A 20,052-nucleotide genomic window follows, 5' to 3' on the forward strand; every position below is an offset into this window, starting at 1 on the left:
ATGTGTGTAAGCTGGACTTGCCATAAAAATATAAGGTATCTAATTATAAAGTCTCTCTGAAATGACAAGTTCTTTTAATATTACCACATAGCCTCCCTTCTATGTGCCTGTATATTCTTATCTGGCGCAGTGAATCAAACCAGCTTAGATCCAGGAGCTGGGAACTCATCTGATCTCAGCCATCATTTATGCAAGTCGCTTTTCTTCACTTCCTCATTTATGTTTTCTCAGTTTCCATATTAGTAACTCACATGGGGACCGCACTGACCCACATCTCACCATGTCACAAGGATTTACTATTTAGAAAACTTGCCATATCAGTTTTCAAAATCGCCCAAATATTCCAAAGAAATTGGTGTGATTTGCCCCATGACAACAGGGGCATGGGTGGAGTGGGGTAGGTTGTATGAACAAAGGCAGAAAAGGAGCCCAGGCATCTGCTTTTCCATCTTCATGTCTGTGGCCATATGATCCCTTGGTAGCTTGGTGTTTATATATGAATTTTTTTCTTATGTGTAATTGTAGGCTAGAAACCTGATTCAGATTGCACAGTTGCTAAGTAATGGATACATACACACAAAATCTCCAAACTGTAACCTTCTCAATTAACTATACATTTAACTTTTAATGGGAATTCTCTGGAACTCTGCAGTGGTTAGGACTCAGCACTTTCACTGCCGGGACCCGGGTTCGATCTCTAGTCAGGGACTTTGGGGGACTTTGGGGGACCTAAGATCACACAAGCCACGCAGCACGGGGGAAAATCTTTTAAATTGCTTAAGAATAGACAGATCTATGAAAATTAGACATAAATCTCAAAACAATCCATTTTTATTTATTACTTTATTGGTCGTACAATCTAAGCAGAAAAATCTAAGGGTTTTGGTGTCATTTGCTTACTCAATATTGACTGGATGCCTACTAAGTGCCAAGCACGGTGCTGTGAGCTTCGAGACAAGACAAACCCCATCTCTGCTTTCACAGAGTTTATAATCCAGGAGGTGAGGCCAACGTGGAACAATACAATACTAACAAATGTGGTAAGTTCTAGCAAGTTCAGGATGCTGTAAGAGTGTGTCATGGGGAGAATTCAGCTGTCTGGAGATTCAGGCAAAGTGTCTTTGAGGAAGTTACGTTTCAGCTGAGACAGACTGCCATCTGCTCCGGGTTGTGTAAATGCATTCCCATCCCAATTCTGACCCTTGGACATGTTAATGTCTCAGAGCTTGGGTCCTCACCTGTAAAATGAGGATAATGCCCACTTGTCAGCGCTGTGGGAGTGAAAGAGAATACAAGGTAAAGCACATCCTGCGGTATCAGGCATGTAGTAAGCCCGAAGTGCATGGCGCTTGGTGTAATTACATACCAATGTAGGCATCAAAGGGAAACTGAAGAAAAGTTTGGCCAACAGCTAAAGGTAAATGTATGGAGGGGAAACTTGGCAAAGTCCCCAAATTCAAGGGACAGTCGTTACCCCACACTTGTATGGAGGCTGTATGTCCCGAGTTTCAGATATTGGGACACCTAATACTTTAAGGCTCTGCTAAATACTGTTTTCATGAGAAATTGATAAGAAATATTTGGAGTTAATCTCTTTCTAGGTGTATGTTAGCCAATGCTCAGATTTTTTTCCTGGCAAAAGATGCCTGGGAAACAGCAGTCCCACCAGAGGACACATAGTTAATCAGATTTTGGCAAGCTCAAGGAACAGGCAAGTGTTCAGAAGCCAGATGAGAAGGGAAGCGATAAATGCTCACTGGAGGCCTTAGTTGAGGTCAGAAGACCAGGCGCCACAGGCGAGGACCTGGAAGAGGGCACCACTGGCGTTCTCACCAGCGCTCACCGGACATTGTGCTTCAGGAAGCCGATCCGGGATGCCCAGCGCTCCTCCCCGGGAGCTCCCTCCCCAGGCCTCCCGGGCGCTTGGATCCTAGCCACGTCCTCACCCTTTAAATAGGTGTGGGTGGTTTCTTAAGTGGACGTGACCACCGCCGAGGGGAAAGCGCGCAAGGAGGTGGGAGCGAGCGGGGAGGCGGGGCGGGTGGAGAGGGAGCAGTGGGAGGGGTGAGGAGTGAGAGGGCGGCGGAAAGGAGAGAAGGACGCTGTGGCCGGGCAGGAGGAAGTGCGCCGGGTCTCGACGGTCGCTGCGCACCCCTGGCGGGTGGGGCCTCCAGGTGAGCCCGAGATGCTGCTGAGCTGGAAGCCCGGGCTGCCGCTGCGGCTGCTGCTGCTCCTGGGGCCGCTGTGTCCCTGCTCCCCGGGCGCCCTGGCGGAACTCGCGCCAGCTGAGGACGTCGTGGTGCTGGTTTTCTCCACCGAGCGGCCAGTGCATCTGGTGAGTCCCGCGTTCCTGTCCTTCACCATCGACGCCAATCTGGCCACGGACCCGCGGTTCCTCACCTTCCTGGGGTAAGTGCGGGCCTGCGGGCCCTTGTCCTCTCTCCTGCCCTGCTGACATCACGCCCGCCCTGCCGGCCGCTCTCTTCTCTATACTCTGGGACCTTCTCATCTCTCTCTCTCTCTCTCTCTCTCTCTCTCTCTCTCTTTTTCTCCCCAGCCCACACCCTGCAGGTCCCCCAACCCTTGTTTTCTGCCTTCATTCATTCAGCAAGTGTTGCCTGAGTGCCAACTAAAGGCCAGGTATTAGGGGAAACTGAGGAAAGAAACTTCCCATCTGCCCCAGAAACTCGCCGGAAGGAGGGGGCCCGGCAAGTGCACCTGGAGGGCTTTGAGCATTTGAATTTGCTGCACCTTGTAGGACAAGTAACACTGTGTGCCAGGCTTCAGTCTCTTAAACTCTGTTAGTAAGGTTAAAGGAAAAAAACAACTTTTTCCTTGGGGGAGGGGTGGGGGAAGGAAAAGGCCACAAAGGAGAATAAGCTTACTTATTCTATAATAAGACTTTTAAAGAGCAGTTTTACGTTCACAGCAAAATTGAGCACAATGTACACAGATTTCCCATACTACGCTCTTTAAAAAATTTTTTAATATCACATCAGTGAGACCTGGAAGACTATTTCAGTGACTTACAGAGCCTTAATAAAAAGCTCTCTCTCCAAGAGATGTGCAAGATGTGGCGCTGCTTTACTAGCTGTAATTTTTTTTCTCACTTGAGAAAGACTGAGCCTAGTGCAGGTTCACTGGCCCCTGCCCATGAGTGCAGGCTGATTCCAAGATAGGGCGCCACAGGGACAGACCCAGGTCATCTAGGCCACTCATCTAGGTCATGAGAGCCTCCAGAGATGACCATACCTCAACCAGCACAAACAACTCGAATCCTGCCATTGCCAAACACCTACAGGCTGGGCTTTCTGTGCCCACACCTTCAGCTGCTATTGCTAATTTCAGTCACTTCCTTTGCAAATAAAAGCAGATAGTCTAAGGTTGCGAGATTGGCAGTGAGACCAGCCTTGGTTCCCAGCTCTGTCCAAACCGGTGGCTTGGTTTTTACAGGTTGCTTGGCAGCTCCAAGCCTCGATTTCTTCAACTGTAGAATGGAACTTCTAAAACCTTCCTGTAGAATTGCTATGAGCATTGGATGAGATAATAAATAAGCACTTAGTGTTTGACAGTGCTCAAAATTTGTTAATTGCTTCTTCCTGGAAATTGGTGAGTATTTGCTAACAATTCATCAGTTCTCTGTGCATTTCTTTCAATGGTAGTTAACCTCTATCTTTCCCCATGTGGCAAGAAAGGAAGAATTTCCTGGTGGAAAGGAGTTCCCACTTTTTCCCCTTTCCCTTATGGAAAGTGAGCTGATATCAGGCAGAAGCTGGCTGAGAGACAGAAGGATTATTCTGGTGAAACACTGAACTAGAGGGCTCCATATCTGAGGACCCCAGGCCTAGCTTGGGATGGGGGTGGGGGGTGGTGGTGATAGGGGAAGAGAGGGTGTGAGGTGCCTTACTGCAAACAGAAAGATTAAGTAAATGACCATTTATTGAATGTGAGAAGTACTTCACGTACTTCTTGAAATATGAGAACTTAAGCCCTTTTCTGCTGCTGCAGCCAGCATATACCCTACCCCTCCCCAAGGAGGAGAGTTTGGGTATCCCTTCCTGGAGACACAAGTCCAAAATAAAAAACCTACAGTATGACTTTTGGGGTCCAGGCCTGATCACCCTGCAGGCAAGCTAACCAACTTGATAGCAATGCTCCCCATCCCCAAACACACACAGAACTTCCATTCTTCTGAAACACATCTCTTAATTTCCCATAGCACTCTTTCTTCCCCCCTGGTCTCCACCTTTTTGTTAAAGGCTGGAGGATAATGAAACGAAAAAAGCATGGCATGCAATCAATAAGACTGTTTGTTTACAAAACACAGTGTATTCCTGTTCATATGGGCTTCTCTCCAGGGCTGGCTCCTGACCCCTCCAGGTCCCTTCCCTGAGCAGAAGCTGTTTTCCATGCCTACTCCCCAGAGGCATCCACACAGTTCTCATCTGAGACCTTAAGGACTGCAGCTCAAAGAGGAATGAGCTCCCTCCCCTTCTCACCTGAGACGGAGCTTCTGAATTAGGGTTTGAGGGTCCATCTCCCCAGGATGGCTGTCACAGTGCCCAAAGTGACCTGGCCATCTCAGAAGACAGAATATTTAGCTTCCATCTCAAAAGACAACACAGGGCTTATCATCTATCACAGGAGCGGAGAGTCAGATGGGCATTGTTGTATTTCAGTTCCTCAAGAGTGAAGCTGCTTGGGTGAAGATGGCAAGAGCTGAGCAGATGAAAGCTGAAGTACTAAGAAGGGAAGGATTATAAAAATAGCTGGCACTAATTGAACCACCGTCATAGGCCAGGCCCTGTTCTAAGCATCTCCTAGGCACTAATTCATTTAGTCCTTGCTACAAAACTGTGAGGTCAGTACTGTTATCATCCCCATTTTTAAAATGAAGAGATTGAGGCCTAGGGAGATTCAACAACTTGCCCATGGTCAGCCAACTATGACATGAAGGAACAGAATTTGAAGCCAGATGCTAATTGTAGACACACGAGTACACAAAAAGAAAATAAAGTAGTTCATATTTTTTAAAGGCAGCAGAGGAGGAATGGTAGAAAAAGATTGTCTGGAAATAAATTGAGACACTGATGTAATGAAAAGAAGCACTGTCTTGAGAACAGGAGAATCATGGCCCATATCGCTACGGTACTTCAAAAGAGGCCTAAGCAAATTCAGTCAGATGGCACGGTTCTGGTTTCCCATGGTGGCAAACAGATGTGTTTTGGGTTTGTTTTTTTTTTCCCCCACATTTGCAGTTAAAGAACATGGAGTACACAGAACTTAAATGCCAATGGTAGAACAATCTAGAATCAGAAAGGAGCATCTTTTCAGTTTGCCCTCTTCCTGGAGGTAACTCATCAACCCAGTCAAAAACTTCCTAAACCCAACTACATGCAGAGCTCCCAAGGGGCCCTGGCCCTCAAAGATGGGAGGACAGAGACCAGCAGGGCTAAACAGAAATAGAATGTGGGCCTCATGAGTAGGCCACATAATGTAATTTAAAGTTTTCTAGTAGCCATATTAAAAAAGGGAAAACAGAAACAGGTAAAATTAATTTTAATAATATATTTTACTAAACACAAAATATCCAAATTACTATCATTCAACATGTAATCAACACAAAATATTAATCAGATATTTTACATTCTTTTTCAAACCAAGTCTTCAAAGTCTGGTGTATGTTTTATATTCCCAGCACATCTCAGTTCAGACTAGGCACATTTCAAGCTGCATGTGGTTACTGCCTTGGCAGTGCAGCCACATTTCAATACAAGCACTGTTCACTAATTCAAGGTAAAAATTAGAGCGCCGAGTCAGTGGTAGAAATCACAGAGCAAAAACGGTGATGCTACACAGCGATTGCAGTGATAATGCAGCTGTGCTTGTATTTCATAAGGATTTGCCTATTTTATTTCAGCAAAGTTCATCCCTTCTTGCCAATTTGATAAATATTTATTATTAATAACTTTCAATAATCAGATTCCTGCATCTTCATGGACAAAGTTGCTTTCCATATTAGAAAAGCACTTATTATCAATGTCAAATGCATGTTTTGATAAGCAATGTTGGAAATAACCTCAGGCCCTCTTTGTGCCTGTTGCTGAGAGAAAGAACCACAGCCAGAGAAACAGAAAACTGAGAACAATCAACAAGCCATAGGCTCATAGTTTCTGACCCCTGAGACTCTGCGCTTCCCCCTGGTTGAGCAGCGCTCACTGTTTCCTTCCTCCACAAAGTCTTTCATTGTGCAGCCTAGAGCCCTTTGCAATGGTAACCCTGCTCCATTTTCCCTGGAGAATATTCTGGCCTCCTCTTTGCCCTAGCTAAAACTTGGCTCTTCTTTTGAAGACCCAAGTGGAGAAGTAGACGCAACTACTTCTCTGAAGTAGCCCTTTGGAGTAGAAGCTGTGCATTCTCCCACACTGCAGCCCTCCCCCATTCCCCAGTGTAGCTTCTAGATAATTGCCCACTGGTTTGAACTCCAGATTGCTGTGGTTCAAATCCCCATTGGCTTGTTACCTTGGGCAAATTACCTAGCCTGCTTTTGTTCAGGTTCCTTGTCTGTAAAATGAGGGTAATAATGACACCTACCTCTTTGGGTTGCTTGGGCATTAAGTGAAATAATCTATGCAAAGTGTGTAAAACACTCAGTTTGGATAACTTGATGCCTGCTAGAGATGACTGTCCTGATCCAGGGTGAGGTTTGCTATCTCCACGTCTGGCTCTCCTCCTACGCTCCTTGCGACCGAACTCTGCTCCCCTCTTATTCACTCCTCATTATTGACTGAAGATCCACATCGATCTCACAGTCTCCTCTGCACTCCCACGTCCCACCATCATCCTAGATGAATTCAAGTCCACTTGAATACTGTCTCTCAGTTTCCTCACACCCACGTTTTCTAATAATCTTCACTCAGTGTTTTACTGGAGCCAGTTTCCACCAGCTGGTGAAATGTGTGCATTTCTTCGCAACTCCATATTCAGTGACATCAACACCATTATCTTGAAATCAGCCTTGATGGGAATATTTACAGCATGGAAATTGACAAATGCAAAAAACAGGGCACTTTTCTGGGGGCGGCGGGCAGCTTCCTAGAACACACCATTTCACTCCATTTCAACCACCTGATGCCATGGCCATGCCTTGACTCTTTCCATCACTAAGAACCTTTCAACATCTGAAATCTTAAAATCTCCAATTCTTGGACTGTACTCCTTACCCTCTTAGCTTTTTTTTACTTTGTGGATCCCACCACAACTATTTTTTAAGTACCTCCACTGAACAGCCTCTTCCTTTTACTTCTTCCATATCTGATTTGGGCTTCTTGATTTATCACATGAATCATTTTTATGATAATATTCCCCAAACTCCTGCCCCATTTTTCTTCTTGCTAAAACCCAAACCTAGCTTAGTCTAACTATATTTTCCCTCTTTGGAATCTATAAGGTGGCCATAAAGTCTGGAAATGGAAAATATTATCTAATCATGTACTGTCATACATATTAATAAGCCACTTATAGGTATTTGCCTCTGCTTCCAGTCTTAGTGGCCACCCTGCATAGCAGGGCTGTTACGCTCTTGGGGGCAGAGGGGAATCTCCCAGTGACATGGATTGATGTTGTGCTGTAAATTCCTGGCCTCCAGACTTACTTGGCCTTTAATGCTACTCCTTAACACTCCTTTTCTGGCCTCTCTCGTTCTCCACTTCCTTCAAAACTCTGATCCCACTTCCACTTCATCACTCTTAGTCTATGACCACATTTCTCTTTCCCAAAGAAAATGAAGTCGCTAGATAGGAACTTCCTTTTCTTCCTGCAGTCGATCCTGCAGACAGCATGGCTACCTCTAGCTTTTTTCCTTTCTCTCTTCTCAGCCCAGTTCTTCTAGGTCTGCTGTGGATCCTGTCCCCTCCCCAAGGACTTTGCTCTAGCAATCATCTAGAGAGATTCTTCTCTCTCCAGTATCTTTAACCTCTCCCTTTTTGTTGGATCCTTCTTCTCAGCATAGAAACATCCTCAAGTCTTTCCCATCTCAAATACCTCCCAGCACGTGTGTCTCTGCATTCACCACCCTCTTTCTCCTCTCCTTTGCAGCCTTTCTTACTAACCATGCCTTCCTTAGTCCATCCTCATGATGTCCCCATCATCGTGTCATAAAATCAATCTCTCCCACATCATCAGTGACCTTTTATTGTGAAATCCAATGACTACCTTTCAATCCTTATCTTATTTGTCTCTATTATGGGTTGAATGTCTGGGTGTCCCCTCCAAATTCATATGCTGAAGTCCTAACCCCTGGTACCTCAGTCTGTGACCTTATTTGGAAATAGTGTCATTACAGACATAACTAGTTAAGAATTGGTCAGAATGGAATGGAGTGGGCCCCAATCCTATATGACTGATGAGCTTATAAAAAGGGGAAATTTGGAGACAGACATACACAGAGAACACCCTGTGCAGATTGGAGTTACACTGCTACAAGGAACTACCCGAAGTTGGGAAAAAGGCCTGGAGCAGATCTTCCCCCAGCACCTGCAGAGGGAGTATGGCCTTGCCAACACCTTGATTTCAGACTTCTAGCCTCCAGAACTATAAGACAATAAATTTCCACTGTTTAAGCCACTCAGTTTGTGGTACTTTGTTACTACAGCCCTAGCAAACCAATACAGTTTCCCAGAAGCATTTGACAAGGTTGACAATGGAAACACTCATCCCTGTGTCACTTCCATTTCTGGGGATTTCCCCAATCTCTCTAACAGTTCTTCTCCACCTCTTCTTCTAGCTTATCTTCAGTGTTGATGTTCCTCAGACTTCTGACCTAGGCCTTCTTTTTTACTTCACATAATCTGAGTGGTTTCACCCACTTCCGTGGCTTGAATTACTGTTCATGCAGTGGTGTGCCAGAAAATGTTTCACGACTGGCTCTCTGGGAGGAGAGGAGACTGATTTATGTTTTTTTCTGATTTCTGTAGTATAAATATCCCCACCATGGCTGACTTCAAACTGCCAACAGTTTAACAGCTGGTTCTCAGAACAAAACAGTTGGCTCTCACAAGCTGGTACGAGTCAGTGCAGGGTGGCTCCAACTCATCTCTGCTTTTGTGTCAGAGATAAGCAACTTATTTTTACACTTAAGGTAAAATAAAAATACCTGCAGACGTTTCTTTCCCCTAACAAACTGTTCCAGAAATGGAATATCTGCAGCTGCTTTTACGTGTTCTTTTGTTATTTCCACGTCGTTGTGGTGGCAGTGCTGATGCCAGTGGATTTTCCCCCCTTTATTTTCACTGTATATGATAGAAATACTGTACCTTTGATCAATTTTGTTTTTATGAAAAGTTTGCAGCTGTTTTAAATCTGGTTTTTGTCAGAGGGCATCAAAATTGTATCTCAAAACAAGAAAATATTCCATTACAAAGGAGACAAAAAAGTCCTTCATACCAATACTTTGAAACATGTGATTTCCTTTACTTGGCAGGAGCCGTAGCACTGGGTTTTAATTTTGTTCAGAAAACAGTCTTTGTCTGGACCCACTTGCCCTTTCATCAGGCTGGACTTAACTGTTCATTCACTTGACGAATATTTATTAAGCACCAGCTGTGGGCCAGGTACTTATCTAGGTGCTGAGGAGATTCTGATGAGCCATACAGAGTCCCTGCTTTCACAGAGCTTAGCTCAGGGGTGGGGATAGATAGTAAACCAAATCAACAAAAAAGGAAGCTAATTTCAGAGGGTGGTGAACGCTGTGAAGAACATAAAGGCAGGGTAATGTGGTCGAGAGTGACCCGAGGTGGTACAGTCATGCCTTCTGGGAATCAGGCTCTGATCCTCAGGCATCTGAGCAAGGTCGTGCACAGACACATATCTTGTGATACCACAGCTCCTTCCTGCTGCTCACTTACCCTTCCTTTCCCAGACAGCGCCAGTCTCTCCTGTCTCAATTACTTACAGATACCAGTTACACAAATCTAAATGAGCTTCCTCTATCATCAAACACAATCAAAATCAAAATCGAGGACCAGAATCGGTGCCTGGACAAAAGCAGTGGAACAGGGCCATCCCAGAGTGACTCTGGGAAAGTTCCTTGTATCAGTTTTAGGGCCACATCTCTGCACCTGTGGGCTAGGGATTCACTAGTCACTGACTTCTAGACTGAGGACTCTCCATTCTACACCTCGCCTTTATGTGTCTTCTGAGCTCCAGGCACACGTGGCCAAGGGCCTAATGGCAATGTTTTTTGGCTTTTACTGGCATCTCAAATTCTACAGCACTGTGCCCTGCCCCCATCTTCCTCCCTATCTCCAGTCTATCACCTATTCTTCATCTCAGCAAATGATATTACCATCTTCCAGATGCTTCCCAGGGGTGATCTTGGACTCTTCTCCAACATCCAGTTAAACACCAAATCTAGTATTTGTGTCTCCACATGTATCTTGAATTTATCCCTCTCTTCATCCCCACTGTTTTTACCTTACCTCAGCCCATCACTTTCTGTCTACATTAATGTGACCACAGTCTTGGTCCTTCTATTCAGTTATTTACACTGAAGCCTGAGATTCTTTTCTAAAATAAAAGTCTGGTGCGGGCACTCCACTGCTTTAAATCCTTCCATGGCTCCCCACTGCCTTGATATAAAATTGGAACTCCTGGACATGGTGGCTTACAAGCCCTCCATGATATGGTCCTGCTTGCCTCTCCAGTGTATCTTCTCCCAGCACCTTACTGTCCCCAATCTCTAGGCTCTCGCCACACCTGTCAGCTCTTCGGTGGTGCCATATTCCCTTCTTCTACCTCTGTTGTTTGCACAGACTTTTCTCTACACCTGGAACACTTTCTTCAATCCCACCTCACTATCTTCGATCTGGATAAAATTTTTTCCTTTTGAACATCTAACAGTGAAGACGCTTGCCCCTGGAAAACCTCTAACCACCTCCTACCTCTAGGACAAAGTCTGGGTTAAGATCCCCTTTGTATGTTCTGATAGCATTGTTTTGGAATTGCCTATTTACTTGTTTATATATATATATATATATATATATATATATATATATATATATAATCACTGGACTATAAATTATATGAGAACAGCAGCTGCCTGTGGCTTTTTTGCCATTGTAGCCCCAGCAACTAACATAATGCCTGACACAGAGTGCGCCTACAATGAATACTTATTGAATAAATTAATGGATGACTATGTCTCCTTTAAGTAACTCTTGTTTTTTTCACCTATTCTTAAAATGACAGAAACACACACACACACAGAGTCACCTTGTACGAATTAAAATATTATGTGCTTATTGGACTTCCCTGGTGGCGCAATGGTTGAGAGTCTGCCTGCTGATGCAGGGGATGCGAGTTCGTGCCCAGGTCCGGGAAGATCCCACATGCCCCGGAGCGGCTGGGCCCTTGAGCCATGGCCACTGAGCCTGCGCATCTGGAGCCTGTGCTCCGCAACAGGAGAGGCCACAACAGTGAGAGGCCCGCGTACCACAAAAAAAAAAAATTATGTGTTTATAGAAAATGTGAAAAATACATAAAAGCAATAAGAAAGAGTCTACCATCCATTTCACCACGTAATTATGACTCCTGTTATCTCCTTCTATATATATATTATTTTCATTGTTGAAATCATACTATGTCTACAGGTTGTTCCTTTAATAGTAAAAGTTGTGGTTATTTAAAGTGCAGAGTTCCCTGGCATTAAGTGTATTCACATTGTTGTGCAGCCATCACCACCAGCCATCTTAGAACTTTTTCATGTTCCCAAACTGAAACTCTGTACCCATTAAACAATAATGTGCTATTCCCCCTTCCTACAGTTTATTTATTTATTCTTTTGGCCATGCTTGAAGCATATGGGATCTTAGTGCCCCAACCAGGGATTGAACCCGTGCCCCCTGCATTGGAATCTTAACCACTGAATCACCAGGGAAGTCCCTACAGTTTAGTTTTATTTGGGTTCATAGCATAGTGGAAATGGCTTTCTTCTGAATCCTTACTCAGTTCAAGCGAACATTCCCATTTATCTTCAAGAGGTTCTGAGGATTTCCTGGCAGATGCCATCCTTCCCAGAGTTCTTTGGTGCTGTCAGGTAGTTCAGTCAATTCCATGTTGATAACATCCCTGAAGTCTAACTTTGTGCTATGTCTCCTCATGCCAGGACCCACAATAGGTTCAGGGGCCCTCGAAAATGTTTTAATATATAACGTTAACATATTTGTCTTTCCATGAATATCATCACAAAATATAATTAAAAAAATTTTTTTATGGTGGAAGAGGTTCATGAAGGCAAAAGTGCCTAGGTAGTACTGTAAATGCTTTCATGTTACAAACAAAAAAAATGGTGAGGAGGAATCACTGAAGTTTTTAACGCAAGACACTTATCCTTTGGTCAATTTCCACCTTTTAATTTCTCTTTCCTAAGCAAAAATAAAGAAATCTTACAGAAATTTTACATAGCACTATATATAGTTAAAGCAGGAGCATGCATTGAAATTTTAAATTTTAGGTCCTGTCTTCAGTTCCTAAGATGTCAAGAAATACTGTCAATTAGATAGTCCTCCTGGCATGATTTTCCAATTTGAAATAAACCCAAATGTAAACTAATTAACTGGGCCATTTTGAGAATGCACAGCATTGGTTCCATGTGTTTTAAGAGCTTTCCAGAGAGCACTGAAGCCAGGATCACATATGTGAGGCTTCAGAAATACATGGCAAATGTCCCCGTTACCTGGGTCTTCTGTTTTTTTAGTTTTGTTCACTTAAATATTCATGACATCTTCATCTCTCTGAGAGAAGGAATTATAAATCATTCTAATTCCATTCTATAGCATTCTGTACCATTCTGAGTGCATAATAGGCACCTATCAGGAGCATTTTGGGCTTGATGACATACGCATTTAGAATTGCTTGAATTGGAAGTGTCCTAGGTGGGTAGGAATTAGAATCTTACATCGTTCTAAGTCATTTGACTTAAATTTAAAAGGAAGGTTTTCCTTGGGGTGGAGGTGGGGCTTGGTTAAGGAGATGAAGAGGACTCCCAATCATTTATGAACTTCTCTGGTAACATAAATTTTTGAAGACAATCTATTTTTCAAAGAAACAGAGTCATCTTTCCACTCTCTCACCTCTTTTCCTCCATGAATCACAAAAGGTTATGAATTTTTTGAAAGTACTGAACATTATCCTGCTTGTCAAGTTGAAATATAAGCTCTTGCCCGAGTCAGAGCTCCAAGTTTTCTCAGGTGCCTAGAAGAGCAGTCTTGCAATTAGGAAGATTCCAATTGAGACGATGTCCCTGTTAGAGCGATATTTCTCCCTCCAGGGCCTGTACAGCTATTAGGAAATGGGTCCACCAAGAGAGAAGGGAGTAAATCTGTTTGACTGCATTGTCTTGGAAAAAATAATTTTAATTTCTTGCTTGTCTTTATAACAGTTCTTCAAAGCTTCGTACTTTGGCCAGAGGTTTGTCTCCCGCATACCTGAGATTTGGTGGCACGAAGACGGACTTTCTCATTTTTGATCCCAAGAAGGAACCAACCTTTGAAGAGAGAAGTTACTGGCAATCTCAAGTCAACCAGGGTGAAACTTTAAAGATTAACCATATATCTGAGTTAACTTGATAACTTGAGTCACTCGTGGGCATTCTCAGAGGAGAGCTATTGCTCACATCTAACAATTAATAAGAGATGAAGGGCTCCCAGCGGACCCGTGGAGGCACCTATACAAAAAGAGGAAGCGGTGGGCAGGTTTCCTCCTCCTGATGTTTTCATGAATGTGAGACATTGGGGCAGGGGGGATGGTGTGCTGGACACAACATTGGGGCAGGGGAGAGTTAATTGTGGTGTAAACAGAACAATGATTGTAGCTAAAAGGACAGAGCTGCCTAGAGGGGCCTGTGGGTAGAAATGCACCAAAACAAAAAGAGTATTTCCTGCTCAAGACACAGCACTGATCAAGACCCATTTATTCCAAAAAATGTGGATGAAAGGTGTAATAAGGGGACATGTAGATATGCTCTGCTTCTAAGAATGGATTTCAAGACTTGATTTGTTGGGCAGTGGTTCTCAAACTTTATTGACTAGACATAATCACCTGGGGTGAGTTTGAATATTTGGATTCTTGGGCTCCAAACTTAGGTTACAAGTTTAGCAGGCTCCTCAGGTGATTCTGATATTGGGAGTCTGTGGGCTTCATCTGAGAAACACCCTGGGGCGCCACGAGGATTTGCCCTGTGTCTTTCATAAGTGCTATACAGACATCAAATGGAAGCTAAATCATTATCTTAACAGTTATTAAAGAACCATGTACATCATTGAATTACAATAGTGAATTATGATATATAAAAATGAACAATATTTTATTATTTTATATATTACATATTTCCTTCTGTTTATTTTCTGCAGTTAGGAAGTGTTTAGAACCATTAATAACAGTGCCAATTGATAGAATAGTGATTAGAAAAAAAGAAAAACGCAGGAGAGTTTTCTTAGTGTAACACGTTGGAATATGTTTAGACCTGGCCCTTTCTCACCAGTCATATGCATTCAAAAGGTCCCATAAATTTAGATAGGAAACTGTCCTTTGCTCATCAATTTTCTTCATCCTGTAGGGAGGGGGGATCACTGGGGTTATCCAAGTGCTTCAGAAACATCCTTTGTGAGCACAGGGGTAGATGAGGCACCCGCTGTCAGAGAGCCAGCATGTGCAGCTTCCCAGAAAGGAAGTCACTGGGGGGTCAGCCAGTCCTGACAGCCGCCCCCAGCAGCCCTGCTGTCTTGTGATAAGGAAGCACAGTCTGCCTGATAGGATAGTGGTGGATTTTCCAAGTACACATGTTGTGGTCTCAGGAGCTTTGATGATACCAAATTTGAAGGAATAAAAGTCAACATTTCCTGTCCTACCATTTGGCAAGAGGAAATCACCATAAAGCAGATATAGTCCATGTAAAACAAATTTCTATGTATGTTGAAAGTGAACCTTAAGAGAACTGAACTATGTTTTTTTCCGGTGGGTTCTCTAGTAATTTCAGGTTTCTGAGGAGCCTTCTGAATTGTTAAATAACTTGAAGTTATGTCCAATGTATCTATGTCCAGTATATGTCCAGTGTTTCTTCAGAAACCTGCCCTTTGGCTGTTTTTTTGTGGTAATTGATTAGCCAGCAAATTTGACATGTATAGCAGAATATATCCTTCTCTGATGTTACACTTAACAACCAGAAACTCAATTATCCTGCTTTAGTCACATAAATAGCTAACTAAATAAGTGTATGGGATTTCAACCGTGTCACTGTGAAAATAGATTCTCTAAATTTTTTACTCCATTTGCAGATATTTGCGAATCTGGATCCGTCCCTTCTGATGTGGAGAGGAGGTTGAAGTTGGAATGGCCCTTCCAGGAGCAATTGCTACTCAGAGAACAGTATCAGAAAAAGTTCAGGAACAGTACCTACTCAAGTAAGAAATGAAAGGTATCCTGCAAGTGTCCCAGCCCCCAAAATATTTGGATGGCTTGAACTTGGGCTTGAATCTAATAAGCCCTATAGCAGTTACGTAAAGCTGCATAATCCTCAAATGTTAGCAAGAGTTAATGGGCAATCTTCAACCCCAAACTTCTGTTTTTTACTTTTCTTCTCCTGACTTTGCCTACTAGCCACAGAGTGAAATATAGAATCATTCATTCACAAGCTAATAATGACCTTTACTGCTCTGAAGAACTAGGAAGTCAAGGAAGACATGGATATACTCCTTGTGTAAAAGTAAAATATAAAAGTGTGAAGAGTAAAACGTGAAACCATTCACACCTCATTGTGCATTCTGTTTCCCCTCCAAGAAGCAGCCACTGCCCTGCCAGTGATGTGTTGTGTATCACTGGCAGGGCAGCTTTCTCATTTTCTTTCCTCTGTGGGTTTGAAAACACAGGACTAGCTCAACTAACCAGGAATTTATTTCCATTCATGGAAACACTTTTCCAGTGTTTAAATGGGATGATGTCATGCAGGGCTTTACCACAAACAACTGAAACAAGCAATCCTTATCTAACTATGAAATATATTTTTATCCAAAAGTTGATGTTTTATACCCAACTAAGGAATGATGTTGCCCCAGATCTCAGTTAAGAAAGTAACCTGCTTAGATACGCTACAACTGTCTTCTTTTGGCTTTTGAAAAATAAATGATCTTGAAGTTAGTTTGGGTTAGTCAACATTTCTAAGAGTACATTATTGACAGTAAATTATTTCTTTGTAAGATTTTACTATACACTACCTAGATTCCAGTGTGTACAATGGATTTTTTATTTTTATATTTTTTATTTATAAGGTAAGGGAAAAAGTAACACATAAGAGATCAGAAAATAGGTTATATGCTAATAGAAAATGTGGTCCTCTAAATTAATTTTTGCATTTTAAAGCAGAGGGCAGAGGGGAGCTATGCTAATGGTTTAATAACATGATCTATGGTTGAACAGAATTTGGCAGGACAGAGCCTTCTCAGATCCCATTAACGGGATAACAGAAGTCCAAGAGACCCACAGCAGGAAGGCCTTATTTGTAATTAATCATCTGAAATAAGCCTGCTAGGAGAAGACCCTATGGTATTAGGTAATCTATAGCTTTATACTTTTTTTCTTGGTCATCTTAAACATATGCCAATTTACCTTAATTTTTTAAATTAATTATTTATTTTTGGCTGTGTTGGATCTTTGTTGCTGTGCGTGGGCTTTCCCCAGTTGCAGCGAGCTGGGCTACTCTTCGTTGCAGTGGCAGGCTTCTCTTTGTGGTGGCTTCTTTTGTTGTGGAGCACGGGCTCTAGGCACGTGGGCTTCAGTAGTTGTGGCTCATGGGCTTAGTTGCTCTGTGGCATGTGGTATCTTCCCAGACCAGGGCTTGAACCCGTGTCTCCTGCATTGGCAGGTGGATTCTTAACCACTGCACCACCAGGGAAGTCCTAAATTTTTCTTTAAAAATGTTTGCTACCTCACATGATCTTTTTGGAACCAAGATGGTAGGTTTTCAACACCTTTTTCCTGCCTTTGGGATCAGGGCCTTCATAGCTTCTGCACCAGGGGAAAGCCCTTCTTTTACTAACTATGTAGCTGGGTCAGTATAATTCCAGCCGCCCTACTGGCAATGCTAAAATGTATAACAAATACAGATAGATAATTTGTATTTGGAAATATTTGACTTCTGATTTGAAATTTTCTATTTTAATCTGCATGTATTAGAAACATATAGATAGAAATCTATGGGACTTCCCTGGTGGTCCAGTGTTTAAGACTTCGCCTTCCAGTGCAGCGGGTATGGGTTTGATCCCTGGTTGGAGAGCTAAGATCCCACATGCCTCATGGCCAAAAAACCAAAACGTAAAACAGAAGCAATATTGTAACAAATTCAATAAAGACTTTAAAAGTGGTCCACATTAAAAAAGTCTTAAAAAAATAAATCTACTGCGTTTGGTCTGGGCACCAGCTCATTATAGGGTTATCTAAGAAGCCAATAGGTGTCTCTACACATGGCTCTGCATCCGTGGCTAAGGTTGGTAATGCCTGAGTAACATCGTATGATGCGACATCATATGATGGAAGAGATAGCAAAAGTCTATTGTGTTAATTGCTTAATGGCCTGCACCTTTAAAACAGGTGTCCTAGAAGATATAGGTGAATTTTCTAATTACAGGACCCATTGGATGGTATGTTTCACTTAAGTAGAAAATGACAAAAACATTTGTCATGAGAATATAGATTCACACTGTAAACCTGTCTGGTCAGGAAAAGGAAGCAATGTTACAGGTATAATGTTGAGTGTGACTACAGAAAGGAGGACTCTCTTATTAAAATAATAATATTTAATAAGCTAATCCTTTTTTCTCCTTCTTCTCCACCTTTCTTCCTCACATCCCACTCCCACACTGGATGCTGGACACATTTATGTAAACAAAAATGGTATAATAGTCAGTGCCAATGTATAATGTGTCATTTAGATTGTCTTCATTCCAGGGGTCTTTCCACCCTTTCATACGGTAAGAGATAAGAGATTGGATAATGACTGGGAATTGGATAATTATCTGTGAGTTTTCTTATTTTGAGGAGGGAATAGGCTGGGTGGGTTTTATTTTTAAGAGTGGATTTTAACTCAGTAATATACAGCCCTTATTCTAGGAGATGTTACTGTTACAGAGGGCATATAATAGAATTTCAAGCTACTTAAATTCAAAGTGTTTTTGGAAAAATGTGGAAATAGAGGAAGAGTAAGGAATGAGCTGAATAAATACTCAAAAATGAAAACATTCTATGTTTCTTGAAAATGCCATAATCCTTGTAGAAGGTCTAGGCAATAATAGTGCTTTATATCTGTAAGAGTTTTTTATGGCTTACAAAGGGTTTTCACATGTGCTATTTCAACTTGGTTTTGTGAGGTAGATGGATGATGGTACTAGTTCCAGGATTGTAGATCTGTAGCCAGGGCTCATGCAGGTAAAGGGATCACTCCTGATCATTCAGTCTATAAGTGGGATAGTGGGGCTGGGAGCTCAGATCTATGATTCCTGATTTAGGACACTTTCTACAACATGATTAGCAGTATATGTCTAAAAGATAACTGTGACTAGGACAGTCACAGGGCCTTTATTACAGGCTCTATTACTGTGGCACTGTCACCAAATAGCTATGTGATATTGGGCAAAGCACTTTATTTCTTTGGGTGTCAGTTTCCTTATAGAAAAATGAGGGTGGAGGTTTGGGGAGGACTCCATAATCCCAAAGTCCCATGCTGTCCTCCACTGTGGCCCTAAGATCCCAGGAACAGGCTAGGACTCAGAGAGCTTTTCAGACCCCAATGTCTGTAACACCTTAATGATAGGCAGCAGGTTTGTGGAAGTGGGTGACACAGCAAATATCAAAAACACCTAAAATAGCTTGCTAGTGTTGTTACCGCCCCTCAGCCGTTATGTGCAGTATTAAACCTAGGGTTTCACTGCTCTGGTAATCCAAGTAGTTCAGGCTGAAGACTTAGAAACAGAGCCACTTTGAAGGAGAAAGGGTGTAAGTTTGCCAGATAGATAGAGATTTTTTTTTTAAACTAGGGAAGTGAATTTCTGTTTAATAGATAGCTCTAAATATACATTAAGATCACCAGATCTATGCAGGTAATAACTGATTTAAACACTCAAAAATACTTTCTGCCACTCTCAAAAAGAGATTATAGGCTAGCTAATGGTTAAAAAGCTGAGTTCAAAAGTTCCAAAGCTTTAATAACTCCTTAGTGACTCAATTTTTTTCATAGCACATCTAGCCCAAAAGAAATACCTGAGAGTTTCAATTAAGCTGTTAGGTCCGAACAACCTAATAGTAACAGTTCTCATCATGTCCAACAGATGTTGATGCATTCCCTTGCAAATTTAAAAGATCCTGCAGTGCCCCTGTGAGTAAGGTTGCCTGGTCAAATTTTAATTTCAAATAAACAATAATTTCTTTGCTGTATTTCTCAAATAATACACATGACATACACTAAAAATTATTCATTATTTATCTGAAGTTCAAATTTAGCTAGATGTCCTGTATTTTTATTTGCTAAACCGTACCAGTGAATTCACTCCCCAGAGTGCCTTGGCGCCGAGTTTGGAAACCACAGCCCTAGGCCAATTTTTTAATGTAAAATTCCATTTATTTTGAATTAATGAATTATATACATGAATTTTTCAAAAACTTTAAAAAAATATAATCAAAGTTACCAAGTTATTTTGTGACTGAGTTTATGAGTGGAGATATTTAGATTATGAAGTGTGGGTTTTGTGTTGACTAATGAAAATCTGGCCTGTGCATGTTGAGCCCTGAGCCGTACACTGCAGTTTCCCCAGTTCACCTGAGGTCACTTGAACAAAACCCAAGTGCCAGACCAAAGCCTCTGGTACCTTCCATAGGACTTGATTCAACAGCTGAAGCAAATAAAGTAATATATATATATATTTTTTTAATTTGCCAGTCCAATTTTGTTGACACATTCATAATTATAAGCACTCATTGGAATTCCTTCCATTTAACAACAGAAATAGC

At 42.2% G+C, this 20,052-nt stretch overlaps 1 protein-coding gene across 5 annotated transcripts in view; it reads left to right on the forward strand.

The window, feature by feature from the left end:
* The first annotated feature begins 2,092 nt into the window (after positions 1-2,092).
* The window catches only part of HPSE (heparanase), a 33,923-nt gene continuing 15,963 nt past the window's right edge, over positions 2,093-20,052 (forward strand). For all 5 annotated transcript variants that reach the window (XM_060147179.1, XM_060147180.1, XM_060147182.1 and 2 more), the window contains exons 1-3: positions 2,093-2,409; positions 13,439-13,584; positions 15,333-15,458. In XM_060147179.1, coding sequence (XP_060003162.1) covers positions 2,186-2,409; positions 13,439-13,584; positions 15,333-15,458 — 496 coding nt within the window. In that variant the 5' untranslated portion in view covers positions 2,093-2,185. The remainder of the gene's footprint in view (positions 2,410-13,438; positions 13,585-15,332; positions 15,459-20,052) is intronic.

Source organism: Lagenorhynchus albirostris, chromosome 4, assembly GCF_949774975.1.
Source record: "Lagenorhynchus albirostris chromosome 4, mLagAlb1.1, whole genome shotgun sequence".
In the NCBI taxonomy this organism is placed as follows: Eukaryota; Metazoa; Chordata; class Mammalia; order Artiodactyla; family Delphinidae; genus Lagenorhynchus; species Lagenorhynchus albirostris.